Raw genomic sequence first — 21,586 nt, forward strand, 5'->3', positions numbered from 1 at the left:
ATTCCATTTGGAACAGAGCCATATACGACTGAGAGATTTCATAATCATATACTTTTCATCATTTTACAGCAAATGTATGTTTTCCCCTTGAATTTTCGCCATCCTTCAACTTGAATTAGAATTTATTAAGGTACAGTAAAAAAAGATTAATTGAAAAATATTTATAACCAAAGCCGTCACAAAAGTGACAAGTTCACTCAAAACATTCGTTTAAAACACAAATTCGTTCATTAGGCTACTGTAGCATCACAGTAGGCTGAAAGCCGGTGCAAACCTAATGCCTTTTATAACAGTTAAAGGGAATAAAGCATAATTTGTAAATAAATGTTATTTAAAATAAAAAGGTAACTCGTCAATGTTTACGCTACTGAAAACTTGATTTGAATGTTCGTAAATGTCTGAAAGCTTATTAACAGAATGTTTCAACTTGAGCTTTTTAAAGCAAAGATCAAATAGAAAATAGATTTCATTTTAGTTCAGTTAAAAGAGTAGCTATTACACAGAGCTTCAGTAGAGATCTTATGGTTAGGCTACTTGTTGATTTTGACATTTTCTTGCTTCCTAAGACCATTAGCCTAGTAAGCAAACGCACACACCAAACCGACTTCCTGTGACATTTGGGTTTGCATGTGCATTATTTTTTAGCCTCAGACGGAAATGCTCAGACTTCTCGCTGTCTATCAGAATTTCTGAACGTGGGCATGAAGGAAGATTCCCTTCATTAAATTAACTGTGGGCTTAATACGTCACGTTTTCGTATCCTTTGAGCAAACAGCAGACTTGCGCTGACACATCGATCCTCGCACGTGCGATGTGAAACATGGATCATCCAGCATATCATGGGCCGATAAGCAAACAGAGATGTGAGGAGCTGCTCGGCAAGAAAGGACGGGACGGAACATACCTCATTCGGGAAAGCGAGACCATTCAGGGAGCTCTCTGCCTCTGTGTGTAGTGAGTATTGCTTTCCTATTCACATTGGTAGTTGCTTTTTTATTTTATTTTTAAAAACTGGTGACTTTATTAAGAAATAAGTTTGAAATAATGCTTTATTTATGGTAATCTCCAGTTTAATCAAATTTCCTTGCCACCAACCTATACAAGATGGATAGGTCGTTAGTATTCACGAATGCATGAATTAAGACTAAAGGATGGATTAAACTGATTTTCTGCTTTATTGGTTTAATATCAGAAAAAGCATTGACAGCTGATTGTGTTGAGAAAAATAACTATATTTTGCATATCACACATGTATTAAAAGTAATAAAACCTATTTTGTCCTTCTGGCTATTAGGAACTATGTCGATAAATTATAAACTCAGACATATCTTTTAGAATAAAGGCTGACATTGCTATTGATTAGTATTTAAATGTTTTAAAATCGGACAGTGTTGAAAACAGCCAGGAGTTTTATAAAACCGTATAAACTGACATTTAGTTTAAGCAGCAGTGAGTGATAATATAATGTAAATATTTTTGTGTATAAAATAAGGATAAAATCAAAAGGTTCAGTTGTATTAGGAATATTATACTAATGATCCTTAATTACACTCAAAGTGGCATGTTACTTTCAAAACCAAGGGCAGGTCAATTATTGGAATATATTTTGTTTCTGTATCTTAAAAATCAGTGAGTTGTACATTTTTGAATTATTGTTTTATAATCAGAATGTTTATGGAAAATGAAGCAGTGAATGTGTAATTTGTAAACAAGTAGCTACTTGTAATCCTTACGCTAATGTGCACCTTTCATGCCAGTAGCCCTGATGTTATGTCGTGGCTTAATTTGACCTTTTTAAATTTTGAGTTATTGTTTGTTGTTTTTCATTATGCTGAATCAATTTAGGATCAGAAACACAAAATATATTTCTTCCTCCAAACTTGACTCTGAAGTGGAACAGTTGTTAAACTATAATAATTAGCTTAGGCAAGTTAAATGGTGAAGCAATTGCAAATGCACATTTATAAAAAGGGCAAATGTGCAGCTTGTATCAGTGGTAAATAGAACTGGTAGTTCTGGCACATATTACAGACAAAATTAAAAAATATTATAGACTATACAGTGAAACATATACAGTATACTGCTCAAATTTAGACTATCAATTGCAATACAATTTAAACATTTTCTGTATAAAAAATAAAATAAAGTGCCCAGTGCCCAGTGCCCAGAGCAGTATACTGTATAGCAGGGTTATTCAAATTTTGCCCTGGAGGGCCAATGCGGTGCAGAGTTTGGCTCCGACCCTGATCAAAATCTGCCTGTGAATTTCTAATGATCCCAAAAACGCTGATTAGCATGCTCAGGTGTGTTTGACTAGGGTTGGAGCCAAACTATGCACCGCATTGGCCCTCCAGGGCACGATTTGAATAGCCCTGCTGTATAGTCAGAAGATGCAGAATAATTAAATTAATCCCTGGCCTTTCACAAATAATATATACTGTTCTTGCATTTTGCTTGCATCTTTTAATTGCTTAAAGTAGGTTACATCGAGTCATATAGAAATTTTTGTTTATTGCATTTTGTTCATTTCCTCATATTCTGAATTGCACATGTTCAGTGAAGCACTTCAGATGTCTCTCAAGAAGACACCTGTGTTACATTCTAAGAAACGATTCCTGTGCGATTGAATATCAGTTGCACATCAGTGATCCAAGAGTTACAGTTTCTAATTTCAGTGTGTTCTGAATGTTTTTAGACAATATATGATATGAGTGAAACATAAGTTCTCTAGAAGTCTTTGAATGGTAAATAAATGTTGCAGTACATAAAGAAGATTGCAAATCATTTATACATATTACTGTTGTTTTCAATGATGGTAAAGTAAAGTAGCTTTACTTGTTGATATTTCTTGTTGGCAGCATCTTAACAGTCTAAAAGGCTAAACTTTGAAAATCAAAGAATGTCAACACTAAAACGAGTGTGTCTCATTTGAGTCTTCTTAAAGCACCTATTAAAAAAAGCATTGAAGAGGGAACTGAAGGTCTTATCAGCGAGACTAACCAAACATAACACAACATTTCCTGCAAGTCACTTATAATCTTGATGATGCAGCTCTCAAAAGTATACCATAACCATGTAAAAATCTGTAAAAAGAAGTGTTTCGTTGTGCAGGTTTTATGCAGGTAAAGTAAGGCATTCAGACCAAGTAAAAAAAAAAAAATAAGTTAAGGAATAAATTAAATGATAAAAAAAATTACAATATGGCCTCTAAATATAAATATAAATGTATTGTATTGACAATGCTTAAAATAAAATAGCTCTGTTCTCAACATCCAGACCTTCTGATCACACACTGTTTTTCTTGTATTTTCAAAGTACAGTACAGTACTGACAGCATGGTTGCCAGCAAGTTACTGTACTTTAATTTACATGTATCATATTGTAATTCAATTTACAGTACACAAGGCAGTACTGTAATTCTACAAAACAGTATTTTAGTGTATTTTTATGGGATTTTCTAATTTTAGTCTGCTTCTTCTAATTAATAATATGTTTAATAATAATATTGTACTGTAATATCTATATTTATACATTACAGCAAAATATTACTATAATTTTCAAAATGATTACTAATAATGTTAATATTATAACTATTAATATTATATTATATTATAATTATAATTCTACTTCAGAATTCATGCAAACCAAAAGACAACACAATATTCTTTAAAAAAAAATATATATATATATTCAATCAATTAAACTATTAAAACCATTTAATTTAAAATCATTGCATGTTCAGTGCATCAGCAATTTACAGGTATTTAAAGGGACAGTTGACCCAAAAATTTACATTATGTCATCATTAACTCACCCATTTGTTCCAACCTTTTTCCTTCTGTTGAACACAAAAAATATATTTTAAAGAATGTTGGTAACCAGGCGGTTGATGGTAGACGTTGACTTCCATGGTAGGAAAAAAAATATTATGGGTGTATTTTTTCTAGTGGGTGCCGTCAGCTGTCTGGTTACTAATATTTTTAAAATATCACCTTTTGTTTTCAACAAAAGGATGAAATTCATTCAGGTTTGGAACAACTTGAGGTTGGGTAAACAATGACAGAATTAACATTTTTTGGGTCAACTATCCCTTTAAGTGTGCACAAATGTAAATGAAACAAAAACATTCAAGAAAAGAGAACTTGAAGATTGGGTTGAGTAAAAGAATGACAAGTGAGCAACAACAACTAAAAAGAACAACAAGTGTCCCACTAACAGTAACAGTAACCAGGAACCAGGAACATGTTAGCATTATCATACCAGTTAATAAATATTCTTGAAAAAAAAGAAGAAGACTAATGCACTCAACTTCAAATTAGATTCCTCCCATACTCCATTTTTTATTTCTTACCGTTGATTGAGTAACATAATTTAATACAATACATTAAAAGCGAAACACACATAGAAATTAACTTGCCCCTGAACAAGCTCTAATTTACAAGCAGCAGACTCCTGGTACTCAATGTTGAAGATGTAGCTTGCAAAGTTCACTGCAAAGGCATTTATTCAGTAAATTTATCACTGCTGTTCAGTGCCAACAGAACATTTCCCTCAATGGATAGCATCCACTTGGATGCTGTCACAATTGAATGTCCTGAAAATGAAAGAACACAAAAACAACATTGTTTTATTAAAAAAACAACATTGTCAACAAAGTCCATGAATGACTGAACTCCATTCTTAAATGGTGCGATTTATATATTACTTTTGGTACACACTCATAGAGAATATGTATGTACAGTGAATAAAAGGTTGTCTTTGAATAAACATACTTGTTGATATAGCTGTGCGTGTGTGTGTGTGTGTGTCTGTGAGAATGTGCATGAGTAGGTATATGTGTTAGTGTGTTTGTGTGTATCTGTGAGAGTGTCTGAGTTTGTGTGAGTAATTGTACAAAGTGTGTGAGTATCATTAGTGTGTTCCTGTGTGTATGATATGTATTGGTATGTGTGTGTGTGTGTGTGTGTGTGTGTACATAAATAATAAATTGTAGTCAAAAACCACATACTTACCAAACATAATGAGCCTGGGTGTCACCTGCTGTGCCTCAATGTATGCCTGGGTTGCTGTGACCTAAATATATAAAAACAATATGAATCACAGTACGGAATATGAAGTAACTATTATATATAAAACATGAGTATAAGGAGTACAACTCGTCAAATACAATCAGTGATATTTTTCCCTCTTAAAAATACTTTCCCACTGCATATTATTTCAAAATTTCAATCTTAATAAAATATCTAAAATATTGTCATTGCACAAAAACCCAGAGGGAGTACAAACATTTTAATTAATGATTCATTTTTGGGTGAAGTAACCCTTTAAAGCTTTGTATTAAAATAGCAATACTTACAGAAAAATCATTCCCAGGCTGCAGAAATAAGTGGCCCACACTGTATAGCTGTAAGAAATCAAAATACATTTTATTATATTATGTGTCGCTTGTTGAGGATGTATAAGTTAACACATCACTGTATTTAATTCATACCAACAGTACATCTAACATATAGTAAAACATGATAAGCTTCTGTTTCTAAAAATTGTAACATCCTTTTTTTTTTGCGTACATGCATGGGTCTTTGTTGACTAATAGATCATTATTAACTCTGATAAAGGCAATTTGTACCTTTATTCATATTTTTAATTAATCATTATGTGTCTTTGCAATCGCAACACTACAGAAATGGGTCTCCTGCCTAAATTAATTAAAATCTATTGAAGCTCAAATCACCTATATACGCTGGAAATGAAAATTAAGTATTTTTAAGCCTTGTTTTGTTGATTTTTGACATCATCCTGGAAACAGTCACAGACTGCAAATCTTTTTAGCAGTTGGAGCACAGTCGTCTATTACAATAGTATCATTTATTGGTAACAGGCTCAGATCGAACATTATGGAAAGAATCCCTACAGAGACATTTTATTTATCATATGATCCTTAACACCTTCCAGACCTCATTAGCAAATTCAATAATTTTATCTCGCGGACCATGGTAAAACACACTATATTCCAATTCAAAAGAAACAAAATAAAACTCACATTAACCCTCTTGATTTGTCTTTTTATTGTTTCAACGATCTCTAGGTCTGGTTTGTTCTAAATAAATCAGGTGTAATTCACCGAGTTAGAGGAAAATGACGGGACAAGCGGGAAACAGTGGGTAATGTTAGACATCTAAAGTTAACTCTGTAAAGTTTTTGCAATTGAAAGTTAACTTCGCAACGTTCGCCAACTAAGCTTCCACTGTCATTTCACACTAAGAGCTATGTACACTTTAGCGTAAAACCCTAAAAGTACTTCATCATTAGTTCTTCATCATTAGTTCTGTCTTGTTTTCCTGTGCAAATGTACAAAGATTCTGAAATCAATATACATTTAATTCTTCAAAATGGCATAAGATGAGAAATGGATTAATTCCGGTTCAAAACAAGAACATATGTCTGCCAATGGGCTCAGAAAAAATAAAAAAATAAAATAAAATGAGAAACAACATCGGATATATGTGTGTGTGTGTGTGTGTGTGCGCGCATGTTTTTGTGACATATCAGGACACAACTCTGTATAATGACATGGGTATGACACAGGTATTACAAGGAGAGGGTGACTTATGAGGACATAACCCATGTCCTCATTTTTCAAAATGCTTATAAATCATACAGAATGAAGTTTTTTTTGAGAAAGTAAAAATGCACAAAGTTTCCTGTGAGGGTTAGGGTTAGGTGTAGGGTTGGTGTAGGGCCATACAGTTTCTACAGTAAAAAAACCATTACACCTATGGGATGTCCCCACTTTTCACAAAAAAGTGTGTGGGAAAACCTGACTATCAAACCCCCAAGGTCATAGTCTGCTATAATTCAAGTTTTTAAATGTATGATTTAATGTTTATGAACACCTGTATGTTCACTTTATTAATTATTTACTTATTTATGCATTTTTACAGCAAACAAAAAGTGGTCTATACCTACAGGATCCTCCAGACCCACACTGGCCTTTTCACTCTACAGGTAGGATAATCTAATTAATTTGCATTGGTTTGCCAACAGATATGAATAAATATATAAATATGAATGAATCAAAAATTTATTCTTATATCACACCACAATTTGTTTCAGGCTAGCTCAGGTGTAGAGGAGAAGTTTTTCGAGACGTTGAAGGATCTTATTCATCATTACAAGCAAAAGAATAAAGGACTTGCAACACACTTATGCCATTCCCTGAAAAGAAAAACGCTGCAAGATCAGCCAATGCAATGTGCAGAACCACTAGTGCCTAACGAGGAAAATGACTATGAAAGTGAGTGTCAACTGTTACAATACAAGACATTAGCAATTATGGGACATTACATTTTACACAAATTAACTGTGAACACTTGTTTTTGTCTCTCTCAGATGTTGACTTCTCAGGGGACTATGTTGTTGTTCTGCCGGACTGATTTAATTACAATGTGACGGTCTGACTGGATAACTGGATCAGCTAATATGAACAATATAGATATGCTATTACTGTTTCTGAGAACTTTCAGGCCATGTTCATCTCAAATATGGGAAATGCACGTGGATTCTTATTACTTGAAACACATTTTAGCATGGTTATGTTTTTATGCATGGAAAATGCATACATTAATGCTGTAATTGTGTGAATTTAATGAAAGCCTGTTTCTGCTTTGGAATAAAGAGGTTATTAAAACTTTTCATCTCACAATTCCGATGTTTCATAATTCTAAGGAAAAGTCAGAATTGCAAGATATAAATTCAAAATCTATACCTCAGAATTCTGAGTTTATTTCATGCAGTTCTGAAGAAATGAGAATTGTGACAAAAAGAAATGCAAGGAAAAAATCAAAACTTTTTTTCAAATTTGTATTTTTTTTTTTTCTGTGGCAGAAATAGGCTTTAATAGGATTTTAGTGTAATCTGTTACACACTATAGTATCATAATCAATTGAGTGAAAAGTTAATTTGAAAAATTAACATGGTTTTCAGAATGTATTGGTATTTGGGATTGCTTTAATGACAAATTATTTAATGTACAGAGGAGCTCACATGGTCAGTATCACATGTTTGATTCAGTGTCCTAAAAATATTGCAAAATATTAAATATTGTTTATTTATTTTACAACATTCTAGAAATTCTAAAACTTGGTTGTATATTTTTAATGTGGCCTCAGACTTTTAAAGTCAATGGGTTGTCACTGGCCGATAAAGTCTTGTTGGTTGGAATTGTAGTACTAATCTGGATGGGAGAGAAATATTAGGTTTATATTTTGTGCTTGATGACCTGTTCATAATTTAAGGACAAGAAGACTTTTTTTTATTGTACATATTTTTTTTATCTGTTTTTTTTTTTTTTTTTTTTTTTTTAGAGACTGTGTATCTGTATATTGTATTTACAGTTTATAAATCTAATAACATTTTTCAATATGAAGTGCTTTCTAATGAGTTTGGTGGTATTTTCTTGTTGGTAGCCAAAATGATTTGTTGGTAGCCAAAATGATTTGTCCATTTGTGGATAAAATATTTTGCAAGCAAAATAATTAAGTGGTGTAGAAAGTAAACATTTCAATATCGCTTTGCAAAAGTGAAAATTACAAACAAAACATCCTTAAAGAAAAGCTCAAAGTCATTGTGTATGAAGTCTACAATGAACTGGCAGATGTTTCGCCAGAGTTTTCTTATATGAACACACTATACAAAAAGATGCAAGACAGTTTGTGGTTGTGAATCACAGAATGTAAAGTTCACATATGCTTAATTACAATTTTGACACAATAAAGGTTTTCACTGAATAGTATTGATCAGAGCCGTTGGCTCTGGTATTGATGGAACAAGTTCAAACGAAATCTCTTTCATTGAAAAAACAGTACACATACCCCAACTATGACGTACATACAGGACGTCGTCGAATACCGCCTCTCAACCATTCTTCACAGAAAGGGGGTATAAACTTTTCTTAAGAACATAAAAAGAGAGATTAACATAAAACAAGCAAAAGAAAGAATCCACTGATTCAATAAATAAGAGTTGTGGAGAATCTTAAAATATTTTTGCACTATGCTTTAAACCTAAATATCTTGATATAGTCATAAATGTTTCCATTTCCCCCCTCGCCTTTTGTATAATGAACTCTTCCGGCGATTCGAAGTGTTAGCGGGAGGAAGTTGCTGTTGTAGCGGACAGTGGGGAACTTAATGTAAGCTTTTGAATAAATACTACGTAGAATAACATACTAGTAAATATCATTATTAGAACAGAAGTCACTTCCATGCTCGATGAAAACACTGTATGGGAGAGAATACGATATATATGTTATTTAATCTCAGTAACAGCGTCTATTATCAACTAGCATAGCCTACAGTAACGTATGTTTACGTTACCTGCCGCGAAACTGTTCAGATATGTTCCCTCATATCAGTTAATATTTTTAGTTTCAGCCCGTCGTTGACCGTCTTTGGGTGTGAAGATGGATGTATCGACCTGCCTGAAGTCTCTTCTGTTGGCCATTCGACAGTACAGAAATAACAGAAGCGCTTTAAATTCATCCCAGCTGCAGAAACACATTGAAGTGAGTGAGACCATTTAAAGGGATAGTTCACCCAAAAATCATATTTATGTCATTAATAACTCACCCTCATGTCGTCCCAAACCAGTAAGACCTCCATTTATCTTCGGAACACAGTTTAAAGGGTTAGTTCGCCCAAAAATGAAAATTGTGTCATTAATAACTCACCCTTATGCTGTTCCAAACATGTAAGACCTCCTTTTATCTTCGGAACACAATTTAAGATATTTTAGATTTAGTCCGAGAGCTCTCAGTCCCTCCATTGAAGCTGTGTGTACGGTATACTGTCCATGTCCAGAAAGGTAAGAAAAACATCATCAAAGTAGTCCATGTGACATCAGAGGGTCCGTTGGAATTTTTTGAAGCATTGAAAATACATTTTGGTCCAAAAATAGCAAAAACTACGACTTTATTCAGCATTGTCTTCTCTTCCGTGTCTGTTGTGAGAGAGAGTTCAAAACAAAGAAGTTTCTGATATCCGGTTCGTGAACGAATCATTTGATGTAACCGGATCTTTTTGAACCAGTTCACCAAATCGAACTGAATCATTTTAAACGGTTTGCATCTCCAATAAACATTAATCCACAAATGTTCCATAACTTTTTTAATGTGGCTGACACTCCCTCTGAGTTCAAACAAACCAATATCCCGGAGTAATTAATGTACTCAAACAGTACACTGACTGAACTGATGTGAAGAGAGAGATGAACACAGAGCCGAGCCAGATAATGACTCGTTCACGAGTCAAGAACCGGTTGCATCGGTGTTCAGATCACCAGTAGTTCTTTCGGACAGTTCAATTCAATAAATCGGTTGAAGAAAGCGGTTCACCGGTTCTTTTGCGCTCAACGTAATGGCGTCATTTGCGAAGATTGCCCTTGATTCAAGCCTTCGGTTTACCCGCTCATAACATTAGCACAGAATCAGTTCAGATTCAATCATCAAAAGAATGAAAACATATATATATAATATATATATACATACATGTTTGTTTTTCTGTAAATTGCTCATTGTGAATCTTTTCAGTAATAACAGATATCTGGAAAATACAGAAACTGATTCATCAAACCCATTGTGGTCGAAAGTGACAAAAAATGTGTAATAGACGTTATTTCCTTCTTAATATAAAATACCCAACATTTCAATAGTTACTTTTAATTTCACAGGATGTTTCAGGGCTGAAATGTGGTGGAGTGCTGTTTTCCGGTCAGGTTCTGCCCAGCGAGTGTCTGAGTGGACTTATGGAAGTAGCTGGAGATCCCAACACCAGTCACGCACTGACGGGATCCATTATATCCCTGCTGGCACAATTCGGTACTAAAACTTTTATTGTAGTTCCACAGTCATTTCATAATTGTGTCATCTGTTATTTATACCCATGCATGTACATTTCTTAATGACCCAGCAGCTTCTGATGGTGAGGCTAGAGAGGCTCTTCACAGCAGCTACAACTTTACTGGCACGCTGGCATCCATAATCCACTGCAACAGAAGCACACCAGAAGAGCCTCTTGTGCTGCAGGTGAGAGGAATGCAGTTTTTTAAGACGAAGTCTGCACTTCAAAAAACATGCAGTGTTTTTTTTAAGTGCATATTTTTATAACTGAGCAATGTTTATATGATTGATGCCATTCAATGTTTAAAGTAACTTGGTTTTTGTTGTAATATATTTTTACATTTATTTTTTCCTGTCATGGCAGAGCTGAATTTTCAGCATCATTATTCAAATCTTCACTCTCACATCACATGACCTTTCAGAAATCATTCTTATATTTTGATTTGGTGATTAAGAAGTTTATCTTTTATTGTTTTTGAAAACAAAAGTGCTGCTTATTATCTTTGCAGAAATGTGAATAGAAAGTAAGAACAGTTTTTATTTAAAATAAAAATATTTTGTAACAGTGTAAATTCCATAACTGTCCCTTTTTGTCTTTGCTGAATAAAATTAGAAATTTCTTATAAAATGTATATAAAACTTTTTTCTGACCCCAAACTTTTGAATGGTAGTATATGAATCACTTTATTAAGTCTGCATGAAATCAAAATGCACTCTATTCACTTTGTTAGTGCATGTTACTAGTCTTGACGCAGACAACTATTTGTGCAAGTTAATCCACTGAAAAAACATTTTGCATCTTCTATGGAATGGCATTCCTTCTCTGATGACATCAGTTTGACAGATTTTTTCCTTAACCACGCCCCTCCAATTGTCAGTTTACTGTGAATGAGCAATGGCAGGGAGGTGTGCTAAAATTAAATTCTGCCTTCTATTAAATATTTAGTTTCAGTTGGAAATACATCCCTATACTAATGTTACGCCAGTGGAAACTTCAGGTCCACACAGACTTTAAATGTCACTACACAGATTGCACAGATGTTTTTCAAGGTGTTTTTATTTCTCTAAATTGAGTTAAGTAATCCAAAATTGATGGATTAAAAAAATGAAAATTACTTTATGTGGTCATATGAATAATATCTCTAATGCTCTCCACAGTGCCTTAATGTGCTGCAGCGACTGACCTACAGCGTGAGGACTCAGCATTGTGCCTCTCACATCCATGAACTCATCAGCTTCCTAATGCAACATGTGTAAGACCCACGACATTCACTTTTCTGCTTTGTGCATAGATGTTTGTTTGTTGTACAGTACTGATCAAAAGTTTCAGAAAATACATCGATACTTTTACTCAGCAAGGGTGCATGAAATTGTTCAAAAATAAGAATAAATCATTGTCTGTTTTAAATGAATGTGGTTCTTTTGAAATGAGTGTATCACGGTTTCCACAAAAGCGTAACAACTGCTTAATGTTTATAAAGCACCAAGTCAGCATATAAGAATGATTTCTGAAGGATCATGTGACACTGAAGACTGAAGTAATGATGCTGAAAATTCAGCTTTGCCATCACAGGCATACATTACATAATAAGTAAAGTCATTTTAAATTATACTAATTTGTGAACAATATTACGGTTTTCAATGTATTTTTGATCAAATAAATGCAGCCACTGTGAGCATAAAACCTTCACTCTCAAAAAACGTTTTAATTGCATCATGGAAAGTGTCCAGAAGTTGTTGTTTTTTTCATGCCACAGTGTAATAAACACTAAAACTGTTCATGTCTTTGATATTAAGAATCATCATTCAGAGTCGTCAATACAATCATGACATTCACAAGTGGTCACAAGTTTTGCCTGTGAAAAGGAAGCTGACATGCTAGAGGTTGTGGAAAACCACAAAACTGAACTGAAACGTTTTTTTTTATAGCAGCACCCTTTTTAAGCTCCAATATGCATTCAACTATTGCACAGCACTGGTTATTGCAAGCAAAACTTAACAGAATTTGATGCGAATATACTAATAAGAACATAGTTTTTATTTATTTACTTATCATTTAAAACTATGCATGAAATATAACGCTTTTTATGATTGTCTTTAGCCAGTCAAGTAATGATGACATTGTAAAGGCCTGCTTGGGACTAATGGCCAACCTCTGTCGACATGACATCTCTGTGCAGTCACACATCAAATCTCAGGTCAGAACCGGCATCAGGATGATCTCTCAGTATGAACTCCTAGAAGTTTTGTTGGTGAACTAACCTGCTGATGAATATTTTATCTACCCCTTTTTTTTTCAGAGCAATGTGAAGGCTTTCTACAGAGCCTTGATAAATTTCCTGTGTCACAACTGTTTGACTGTGGTCGTGTTTGCGCTGTCCATATTATCAAGTTTGACTCTAAATGAAGAAGTTGGGCAGAAGGTGATTTTGAGATGTAGCGTTGATGTTGGTTAGCCTGCATATCTTTTTCATCATTTTGTCTTGTGGCTGGAAACTTGTGGTCTTGTACTTATTTTACACTTCAGGTTTTTTTTTCTTTTCTTTTGCAGCTATTTAATGCAAAGAACATTCATCAGACCTTTCAGCTAATATTTAACATCACTGTCAATGGAGATGGCACATTAACCAGGAATTATGCTGTGGACTTGTTAGTGGATCTCCTGAAAAACCCCAAAATTGCTGATTACCTGACCAAGTATGTGTTTATTGGTGCTTGAAGGCACTGTTTTAAATGTAACTTTACTTTCTAGTTGTCTGAACACCTTTTTTTTTTTTTCTCACGCTAGGTATAAACACCTCTCAGTTTGTCTGTCTGAAGTTCTTGGGCTCTTACACAACAAACATCCTGATACTGCATCAAAGGTCAACTGTCATTTTTTTCACATAATTTTTGTTTTTCAAGTAACACATTTTTTTTAGGCAAGATATGTGTCATTTCAAACCTTTAAACATTAGTTTGTAGACAAAAGGTCTTGAATTTCTTGTCCAGTCTGGTGCAGATAGTCATAAGCTCTTGTCTGTGCAGGTTATGGAGCTGCTGGTTTCTATGTGCTCAGTCCCTGTCCTGCGTAAGCTCATCTGTGAGAGCGTGCTCCGACCTCCAGCCCCTCGACTGCAGCCTGCTACTAGAAAAGGTGTTCAAGCTCGAGGGTCTGAACCGAGTTTAGCACTCATCCACTGGGTTACGTCACCTCTGGATGGTCCAGAGCAGTGCTACATGCAGGCTCTGTCCCTGCTGGCTGAGCTTTTTGAAGTATGCCAGTGTTTCAATTCAGTCAATTCAAATAATCCTTTTCAGAATGCATTTTGTTCTAAAACAATTTTACAAAAAATAGCGCCTAATAAACACTCCACTGAATAACCTAAATGTAAGAGTGGCAGGAAAAATTCCTAAGATGTTTTGTGCACAAAATAGACATGTACCAACATTACAAGTGTTATTTTGTAGCCAATACATAATATATAATATATACATAATACAACGTTACAAATCTGGATGTATTTTGTAGCCAATTTTATAGAAATTAAACAGTAACAACACTAAACTTAATTCTAAAGGCATAACATTATAATACACAGTATGAAACTTGATATACATTTTGGGATTTCTTAAAGATTACATTTAACAGTACTATTATTTTTTTTAAATATAATTTGTGATTAAATTTTATGGGTGTTTTTAAAGATTAACAAAATGAGAATTGTATGTCTTTAAATTTAATTGTTTTCTCAGGTCCATTGAATAATATGATCAGATACAGCTTTTCATTTTAATAATATATTAAATATTAAAATGTATTATATATATTGAAAAAAGTTTTTTCTTTTTTTCTTTATTCATGTTAACTAATTAGTTGTTAAGAATTGGTGCCTTATTGTAGATTTGTTTTTGCCATTGTTACAATTTTTCTATTAAATTATTTTACATTTCTATAATATTTTTTTTCTGTAATGAATTAGGAATCCATGCCATAGGCAAATATTTGGTTCTTTGTAATGTTAGTGACATTCTGCCCTAATAATCTGTAAGTCTGTGCTTGTGTTCACCCAGGAGGCAATCGATTCGTCTCTGTGCAGCTCAGCTCAGTCGTTTGTAGAGCTCCTTCTGCAGGAGGTGTTGGTTTTGCTGCAGTCTCCAGACTCTACTGAAGGAGAGCAGCTGCTAAAGAAACACTGTCTACGTGCAGGTCGCGTCGTAGACTTTCTGCTCGATATCCTCGTTAGGCACAAATAATCACACTTCAACCAACCTCAATGGACAAGCTGTCTGTTTGATGGGCTAGTGTTAGTAGCCAATCGATATGAGCAAATATCAGATAATTAGTTAGCCTGGCTTATGAATGGATTGTGATTGTCCGATTCTACTGTAATAGTATAGATATCCTTGACTCTTTTACTGCTTTGCGGCGACGATGCTCTGAGGATGCTGGTGTCCCAGCGGCTCAGCCCTGAAGTGTGTGTCTCACAGGTGGAGCTTCTGCTGTCCTACAGTCAGGACCTCTCTGGGTCCACCTGTACTACCTCCAACTACCAGCTCAGGTAATGAAACGTTTTGGAAGTAATATTGTTTGTGAGAAAGTGACACTTACAGTACCATTCAATCAAAATGTCACAGTAATATTGTGAAATTTCAATTTAAAATAACTTTTCGATTTTAAAATCTAATTTATTAATTTGATGGCACAGCTTTCACACAATCCTTGAAAAATTGTCCTTCCAAAAAAAAAAAAAAAAAAGTCTCCTTGTGCATCTCTAGTCAGGTGTGCTCTAAAGTGGTACTGAAGACTCTGGAACTGATGAGCCACTTTAAACAGCAGATGCCAGACATGGAGGCGTCCTTCTACAGGATCTTACAGGTACAAGATGTACGCTACGTTTCCTTGCTGCCCTTTCTGTATCTCTGTATCAGTTATTCATAGCCTCTTTTTTCCCTTGCGTGCAGGACCAGCGCATAGTGACGCCTATATCATTAGCTATGACCTCAAACTGCAGAGAGCATGTGCAGGTCGCCCTACGCATACTTTTGGAAGCGGCCCCACTCCCCGACTTCCCCTCTGTCATGTGAGTGAACAGAACACACAGCCACTGTGTGAACATTTACTCTGAGGTCTCAAAACTTTCAGTATGACTGTTCAGGCGGTTGAAGTTCAAAATAATGTGACTATCAGCTTAATCAGCTTATGAGTGAAGTTATGGTAAAATAATTTGATATCAATTTGAAATTGTTTTCATTTTAATTTAAGGGTGCTCGCTAAGGCATTATTGTTGCTCATACTTAAACTGGAAATCCAAAGTATTCATATTTTATGCATAAGCAGGGCTGGATTGGTAATCGGGTGTACCGCTACCGCGCATTTTCCCAATGGGCCGACGCAATGGCCTAGGCTGTAGTCGGTAATGTTTTCTATTGGTTCATTTCTCTCGGTTCATGTCAAATTAATTTTGATAAATAAGTCGCACCTGACTATAAGTCGCAGGACCAGCCAAACTATTAAAAAAAGTGTGACTTTTATATATATATATATATATATATATATATATATATATAGGTGTGTGTGTTTGCGTATTGAAGTGGTGGTGGGCCGCCTGAACCAAAAAATGGACCAGTGATGATTTTTTTTGTCCCAGTCCACCCCTGTGCGTAAGCATTTTAAATAAAAAATAAAGATTCCAATAATGTTTCATGCTATAAACAGATTATTTGAAAAATTTTGATAATGTTTCACCAAAGCTGCATTTATTTGATCAAAAACACAGTAAAACAATATATTTTATATATTATATATATATAGTAAATATTATTGATGTACGTATAACTGGGTTAACTGGGTATTTTAAAATGTGTTATATATTTCTGTGATGGCAAAGCTGGATTTTCAGCATCATTACTCCAGTCTTCAGTCACATGATCCTTCAGAAATCATTCTTATATTCTGATTTGCTGCTCAAGAATAAATTCTTAGTATTATTAATGTTGAAAACAGTTGTGCTGCTTAATGTTTTTGTAGAGGCTTTGGTGTGTTTATAAATAGAAAGTTAAAAAAGAACAGCATTTATTTGAAATATAAACCTTTTGTAGCATTATAAATGTTTTTACTTTTTATCAATTTAATACACCCTTGCTAAGCCCAAATATTTGTTCCTATATTTATTTAGAAACAAATATTGGCATTATGAAAGTAAATGTTTCTCTGTCACTTTTGTTTTAAGTCTGGGGGACAGTATTGCTGCCAATAATGCATACTGTCAGAAGGAGAGCGAGTTGTCAATCCGGAGCAGTCCTGCTAGCGAAGATGTGTCTTTTGTTGGGAAGAGTTTTCCCATGATGCATGCTGAACCTTCAGGTTCTGCTTGCCAAAGTATCGACAGCCTCATCGAGAAGCTTCAGAACGGAGTGGAGGTATTGTATTTGTCTGAACCTGACTCATTAGTTCTGTGACCTCAGTGTCTGTAGACATTCCGTCATGGGCTTAGTTGCATGTAGTTCCAGACTGACAGTAGAAACGTGGCCACAAGTGGATGGCATGCTTGTTTATCTCTAATGTTGTAGCATCTCAGTTACAGGAGAAAGTCAAAGATGTACACATGTCAGAGATCATTGATGTGTACGAACAGAAGCTTTCAGCACTTGCGGTGAGTGACCAAGTTATGGAGGAACTTCTTGTTTGTATATGTAACATGTGCTGACTTTTTTTATATTTGCTTTTGTATGTATAGTGTAAAGAGAGCCGTCTGCAGGACCTTTTGGAGGCCAAAGCACTCGCGCTGTCACAGGCGGATCGACTGATTGCTCAATACCGCTGTCAGAGAGCTCAGGCGGAAGCTGAGGTTACACACAATTTATTATTATTATTTTTTCTATATGCACATATGTTTTTTGAGTTGCTATATATATCTTATATCTATCTTATGCTCACCAAACCTGCATTTCTGATAAAATAAAAATACAGTAAAATGGTAATATTGTAAAAACTATATTTTCATTTAAAGGAGTTTTAATATTCTTAAAAATGTAATTTATTCCTGTGAGTTTTTTGTTTTGTTTCACATGATCCTTCAAAAATCGTTCTGCTGATTTGCTGCTCAAGAAACATTTCTTAGTATTATCAATGTTGAAAACTGTTTTTGGTCCATGGTATTTTCACTATGGTAGACTTAAATGTTAATGTGCATCTGAGCACATTTTTTATTTGTAAAACTGTTTAATATTTTTATTGCTGCTCTCAATCTTTCTCCTTTCTAGGCACGTAAATTGGCATCTCTACTTAAAGACACAGAGCGGAAGAAAGAGGGTCTGCAGGCGGAGTTGAATGATCACCTGTTGGAGGTCGAGAGGCTGAAATCTGACAGCCAGCAGCTCCTGGAGCACAACGGCCGTCTGCAGGAAGTGGCTGACCAGCATCAGGAGCTGAAGGGCACCTACAACCAGCTGCTCAGTAGGTCAGTGTTCCTCTCTCACACACACTCACGAATGGATAGGTCAGATGTTTTATTACAGATAAGCAACCTCTTTTTTTTTTTTCTCACTTTTTTTTTTTTTTAGGTATGACAAAAGTGAGGGGATGCTGAAGGAACTGCAGGCCGCCCATATCTCACTTACCCAGCAGGCCGAGGGGCTGAGAAAGTCCAATGAGGGATTAAAACTCCAACAGGAGAGGTCAGTTTTTGAATTGAATGTCAGGCATTTTTTACTCTAATTTTAACATCTAATAATAATATTTTATGCTTTATGCCATTCTTCATATCAATAATAATAATTATTGTTATTATTATGATTAAGTTGTTATTCATGGGGATTATATATATTTATATCATTTTTGTATGAATTATTAATATTATCATCCTTATTTACAATTATTATATTACTATTTATTGGAGTTAGGTTAAGCTTCATGCCACAAAATTATTAATATTATCAACTGCATTTAAAAGAAATGAAATTATAATAATAATAAGTTGAACTGTGCTACTTGTCACCTGTGAATGGATCATAATAATAGTAGTAGTAGTAATAATAATAGTAATAATAATAACTATATTATTATTATTATAAAATAAAAAAATGTTGAATGACCTATGAATGAGTCATTTCACGTTTGCCTGCTCAGGACTCTTGCAGAGATGGCAGAAAAAGAACAGCAGATAAAGTGCCTGAAGACAGACGTGCTGGAGAAAGAGAGAAACATAACAGGTGAGAAAAAGCAGTGGAATGAATCTGGCATGGGTGTTATGCTCTTTCTGCTGTTTCAGTCATACAAACTTATGCATTTGGTGTGAAGTATACTATAGACCCTCTTTCTGTTTTTGTTACCAGGTCTTGAGAATAATGTAAGGAGACAAGAAGAGCAGATCCATGAGATGGAGGAGAATATTTCCATCCTCAGGAAAGAGCTTAATAAGACCGAGCAAGCCAGGAAGGACACCAGTATCAAGGTGCCATCAACATTCACTCAAACCTATCAATCAGTCTCAAATCAATGTGCCATGATGAAACAAAATTTTTTATTTTTACTGTTTAATTCCTGTTATTCCAGTGGTCGGGTAGGCTTCATAATGATTCAGCGTGTTTTCTGTTGCTCATTTGGTAGGCTTCTTCTCTGGAGCTGCAGAAATCCCAGCTAGAGGCCAAGCTGGAGAAGATGGAGGAAGAGCTGAGCAAACACACACAAATGATCGCCATGATACACAGTCTCAGCAGCGGCAAACTCAAGGGTGACGCCACCGCCAACCTCTCTCTGTGACTCGTACATATTCATTTACACCATCAAGCCAAGAAATATTTCACCTGCATCATGAAATGAAAATAACTTATTTGATCTGTTTTGTCACTTTTAATCTGTACACTTTGTTTGTTTTCTTACATTCATGTTCTTATGTGTATAAGTGAATGAATAAATGTCTGTAGAACTTTTTTTGATGTCTGCTATCATTTTGGATTTCATTCATTATCTGAAATTATTCAGATGTTGATGTAATGTGAAGACTTTAAATGTTAATCTTTGGCCACCAGAGGGCACTTTACAAACACTGTTTAAAGATTGTGACACACTATTTCAATTTTCCCTTTTTCATTTTTTTAATAAATAAGAGTAGTTATCCATTCATTAACTCTTTAAATGTATTTCCCTCATTGTTTTTCTCCAGATGTCTATCACTAGACATGTTCCTTTGTTTCTGTAGATGTTTTACAGCTGCTTGCCACAGCATTAATTTGGATTACTGCGGAGACGTCTTGAGCAACAAAAAAACATGTTCTGTGTTCTTTCAGTTTCATAATTGATAAGGATTATTACACTGTGCTTTATTAGGGTCATTCATGTGAAAGGTACGACTTCCTGGTTAAAATTATATCTTCATTTAGGCCTTTAAAAATCACTGAAGACCGTGTCTGTTTATTTAATATGAGTAAAGTGTCTCTTTCATTAAACAAAAGTATTTTGTAGTTTTATGGGCTTGACTTGTAATCTAACCATTAGTTTCAGTGTTTAAATGGCTCCTCCTGTTTTAACTTTCTGTTCTACAGAACCAGATTTGTTACATATTTTCATAGATGTTTTGACAAGCTGTTTTTCAGCCGAATGATCATGACAGATACGTCTGTGTAAAAAAAAAAAAGAAAAAAAAGAAATTCCACACATTGGCTCTGGGACTTTTTCTGATCTCTGATTATGAATTTTCTTTTTCTTTTTTTTTTTCTTTTTTTTTTACTTACCTCACTTGACTGTTTGAATGTTCTCAAAGATTGTCAGAATCTAAACTCCGTTTTAGTGGCAGATACATCAGTAACCACAAACCACGTACTTTGAAATGATACTGAGAAGTTACGTTTCTATATTACTTTATTCAAAGCAGCTTCACATATAACTGGAAATAGCAGAAGCTATTCTTAAAAACTCCACTATGGAGATTCTTCTTTAAAACAGCTCTAAAAGATGTTAGATCAGCTGATAGGCAGTTCAACAGCAGGCAGAAATTGTATTTGTTAGCTTGAGTCAGGTTAGTGTTCAGTCAATTCAAAACCAGTGTTGATATTGCATTCATAGTTCTTTTCACCAAACTGTTTTGAAGACATTAAAACATGATTTATTTGTAACAACTGGATGCTGAACCGTATAAAACATTGTCTTATCTTTTAGTTGTTGTTTTACAGTTTCGTGTTAAAGGTATGACTTCTTTTATGACTTGATTGTTGAGTGTATCTGACTCAGAGTTTCTCAGTTTTGTTCTTGAGGTATTTACCAAACCCTGTTATGGAATGAGGCAAATCGTTTCCTATTACATTTGAATTTATGAAATTATTTACATTCTTCATAGTTAATCTTCATTAAAGTGAATCACAGTGCAATTCAGACTGGAAAAAGAAAAGCAGAAAAAAGCTGATAGGATTGATTAATTGATAGGAATAGATAGACAGCTTATATACAATCATTGTAGTGTTGGTATGAAGTGGATGGTTGCCATGGTTACAGAATAGGGACTTTAAGCAACAGCTGCGAATGGAACGGCTACAGCGACCGGAAGTTTGCTGTCACACTGCCGTAGCCAAGAACTTCTGAAACTGTAGCAAGTTCATTTTTAAACAGTTTTGGTGTGGAATGAGCAAACTGGTTTTCTGCACGTCACGGCCCTGTGACACTGGAATGATGACTGGAATCTGATCTATCCACTACAGACAGGTAAAGTATGT

The 21,586-nt window shown here is 34.6% G+C and overlaps 2 protein-coding genes across 4 annotated transcripts; both read left to right on the plus strand.

The window, feature by feature from the left end:
* Window positions 1-576: 576 nt before the first annotated feature.
* LOC113042488 (SH2 domain-containing protein 1B-like) lies at window positions 577-8,086 on the plus strand. Its single transcript, XM_026201380.1, has 4 exons — window positions 577-954; window positions 6,945-7,008; window positions 7,117-7,297; window positions 7,393-8,086. The coding sequence occupies exons 1-4, from the start codon at window positions 821-823 to the stop codon at window positions 7,434-7,436; spliced, it is 423 nt and encodes a 140-aa protein (XP_026057165.1). The 5' UTR covers window positions 577-820; the 3' UTR covers window positions 7,437-8,086.
* A 1,345-nt stretch (window positions 8,087-9,431) lies between these two features.
* Window positions 9,432-20,214, plus strand: LOC113042487 (protein CIP2A homolog). 3 transcript variants are annotated; one of them, XM_026201376.1, is made up of 21 exons: window positions 9,432-9,565; window positions 10,729-10,876; window positions 10,968-11,083; window positions 12,056-12,150; window positions 12,999-13,095; window positions 13,198-13,320; window positions 13,449-13,594; window positions 13,686-13,761; window positions 13,925-14,152; window positions 14,951-15,110; window positions 15,297-15,438; window positions 15,656-15,755; window positions 15,842-15,960; window positions 17,110-17,299; window positions 17,458-17,532; window positions 17,617-17,727; window positions 18,143-18,339; window positions 18,443-18,556; window positions 19,008-19,090; window positions 19,214-19,332; window positions 19,488-20,214. In XM_026201376.1, the coding sequence occupies exons 1-21, from the start codon at window positions 9,464-9,466 to the stop codon at window positions 19,638-19,640; spliced, it is 2,694 nt and encodes an 897-aa protein (XP_026057161.1). In that variant the 5' UTR covers window positions 9,432-9,463; the 3' UTR covers window positions 19,641-20,214. The 3 variants fall into 3 exon arrangements, with proteins under 3 accessions (XP_026057161.1, XP_026057164.1, XP_026057162.1); XM_026201379.1 differs by having other exon boundaries at window positions 17,464-17,532; XM_026201377.1 differs by having other exon boundaries at window positions 10,971-11,083.
* Window positions 20,215-21,586: the final 1,372 nt, after the last annotated feature.

The sequence above is a fragment of the Carassius auratus genome, chromosome 24 (genome assembly GCF_003368295.1).
Source record: "Carassius auratus strain Wakin chromosome 24, ASM336829v1, whole genome shotgun sequence".
NCBI classification, from domain to species: Eukaryota; Metazoa; Chordata; class Actinopteri; order Cypriniformes; family Cyprinidae; genus Carassius; species Carassius auratus.

Coding starts and splice junctions, on each gene's coding strand:
- LOC113042487 (XM_026201376.1), top strand. CDS start 9,464: ATGGATGTATCGACCTGCCTGAAGTCTCTTCTGTTGGCCATTCGACAG. Junction 13,096..13,197: donor AGTCACACATCAAATCTCAG/GTCAGAACCGGC, acceptor TTTTTTTTTCAG/AGCAATGTGAAGGCTTTCTA. Junction 18,340..18,442: donor TACAACCAGCTGCTCAGTAG/GTCAGTGTTCCT, acceptor TTTTTTTTTTAG/GTATGACAAAAGTGAGGGGA.
- LOC113042488 (XM_026201380.1), top strand. CDS start 821: ATGGATCATCCAGCATATCATGGGCCGATAAGCAAACAGAGATGTGAG. Junction 955..6,944: donor GCTCTCTGCCTCTGTGTGTA/GTGAGTATTGCT, acceptor GCATTTTTACAG/CAAACAAAAAGTGGTCTATA. Junction 7,009..7,116: donor CTGGCCTTTTCACTCTACAG/GTAGGATAATCT, acceptor AATTTGTTTCAG/GCTAGCTCAGGTGTAGAGGA.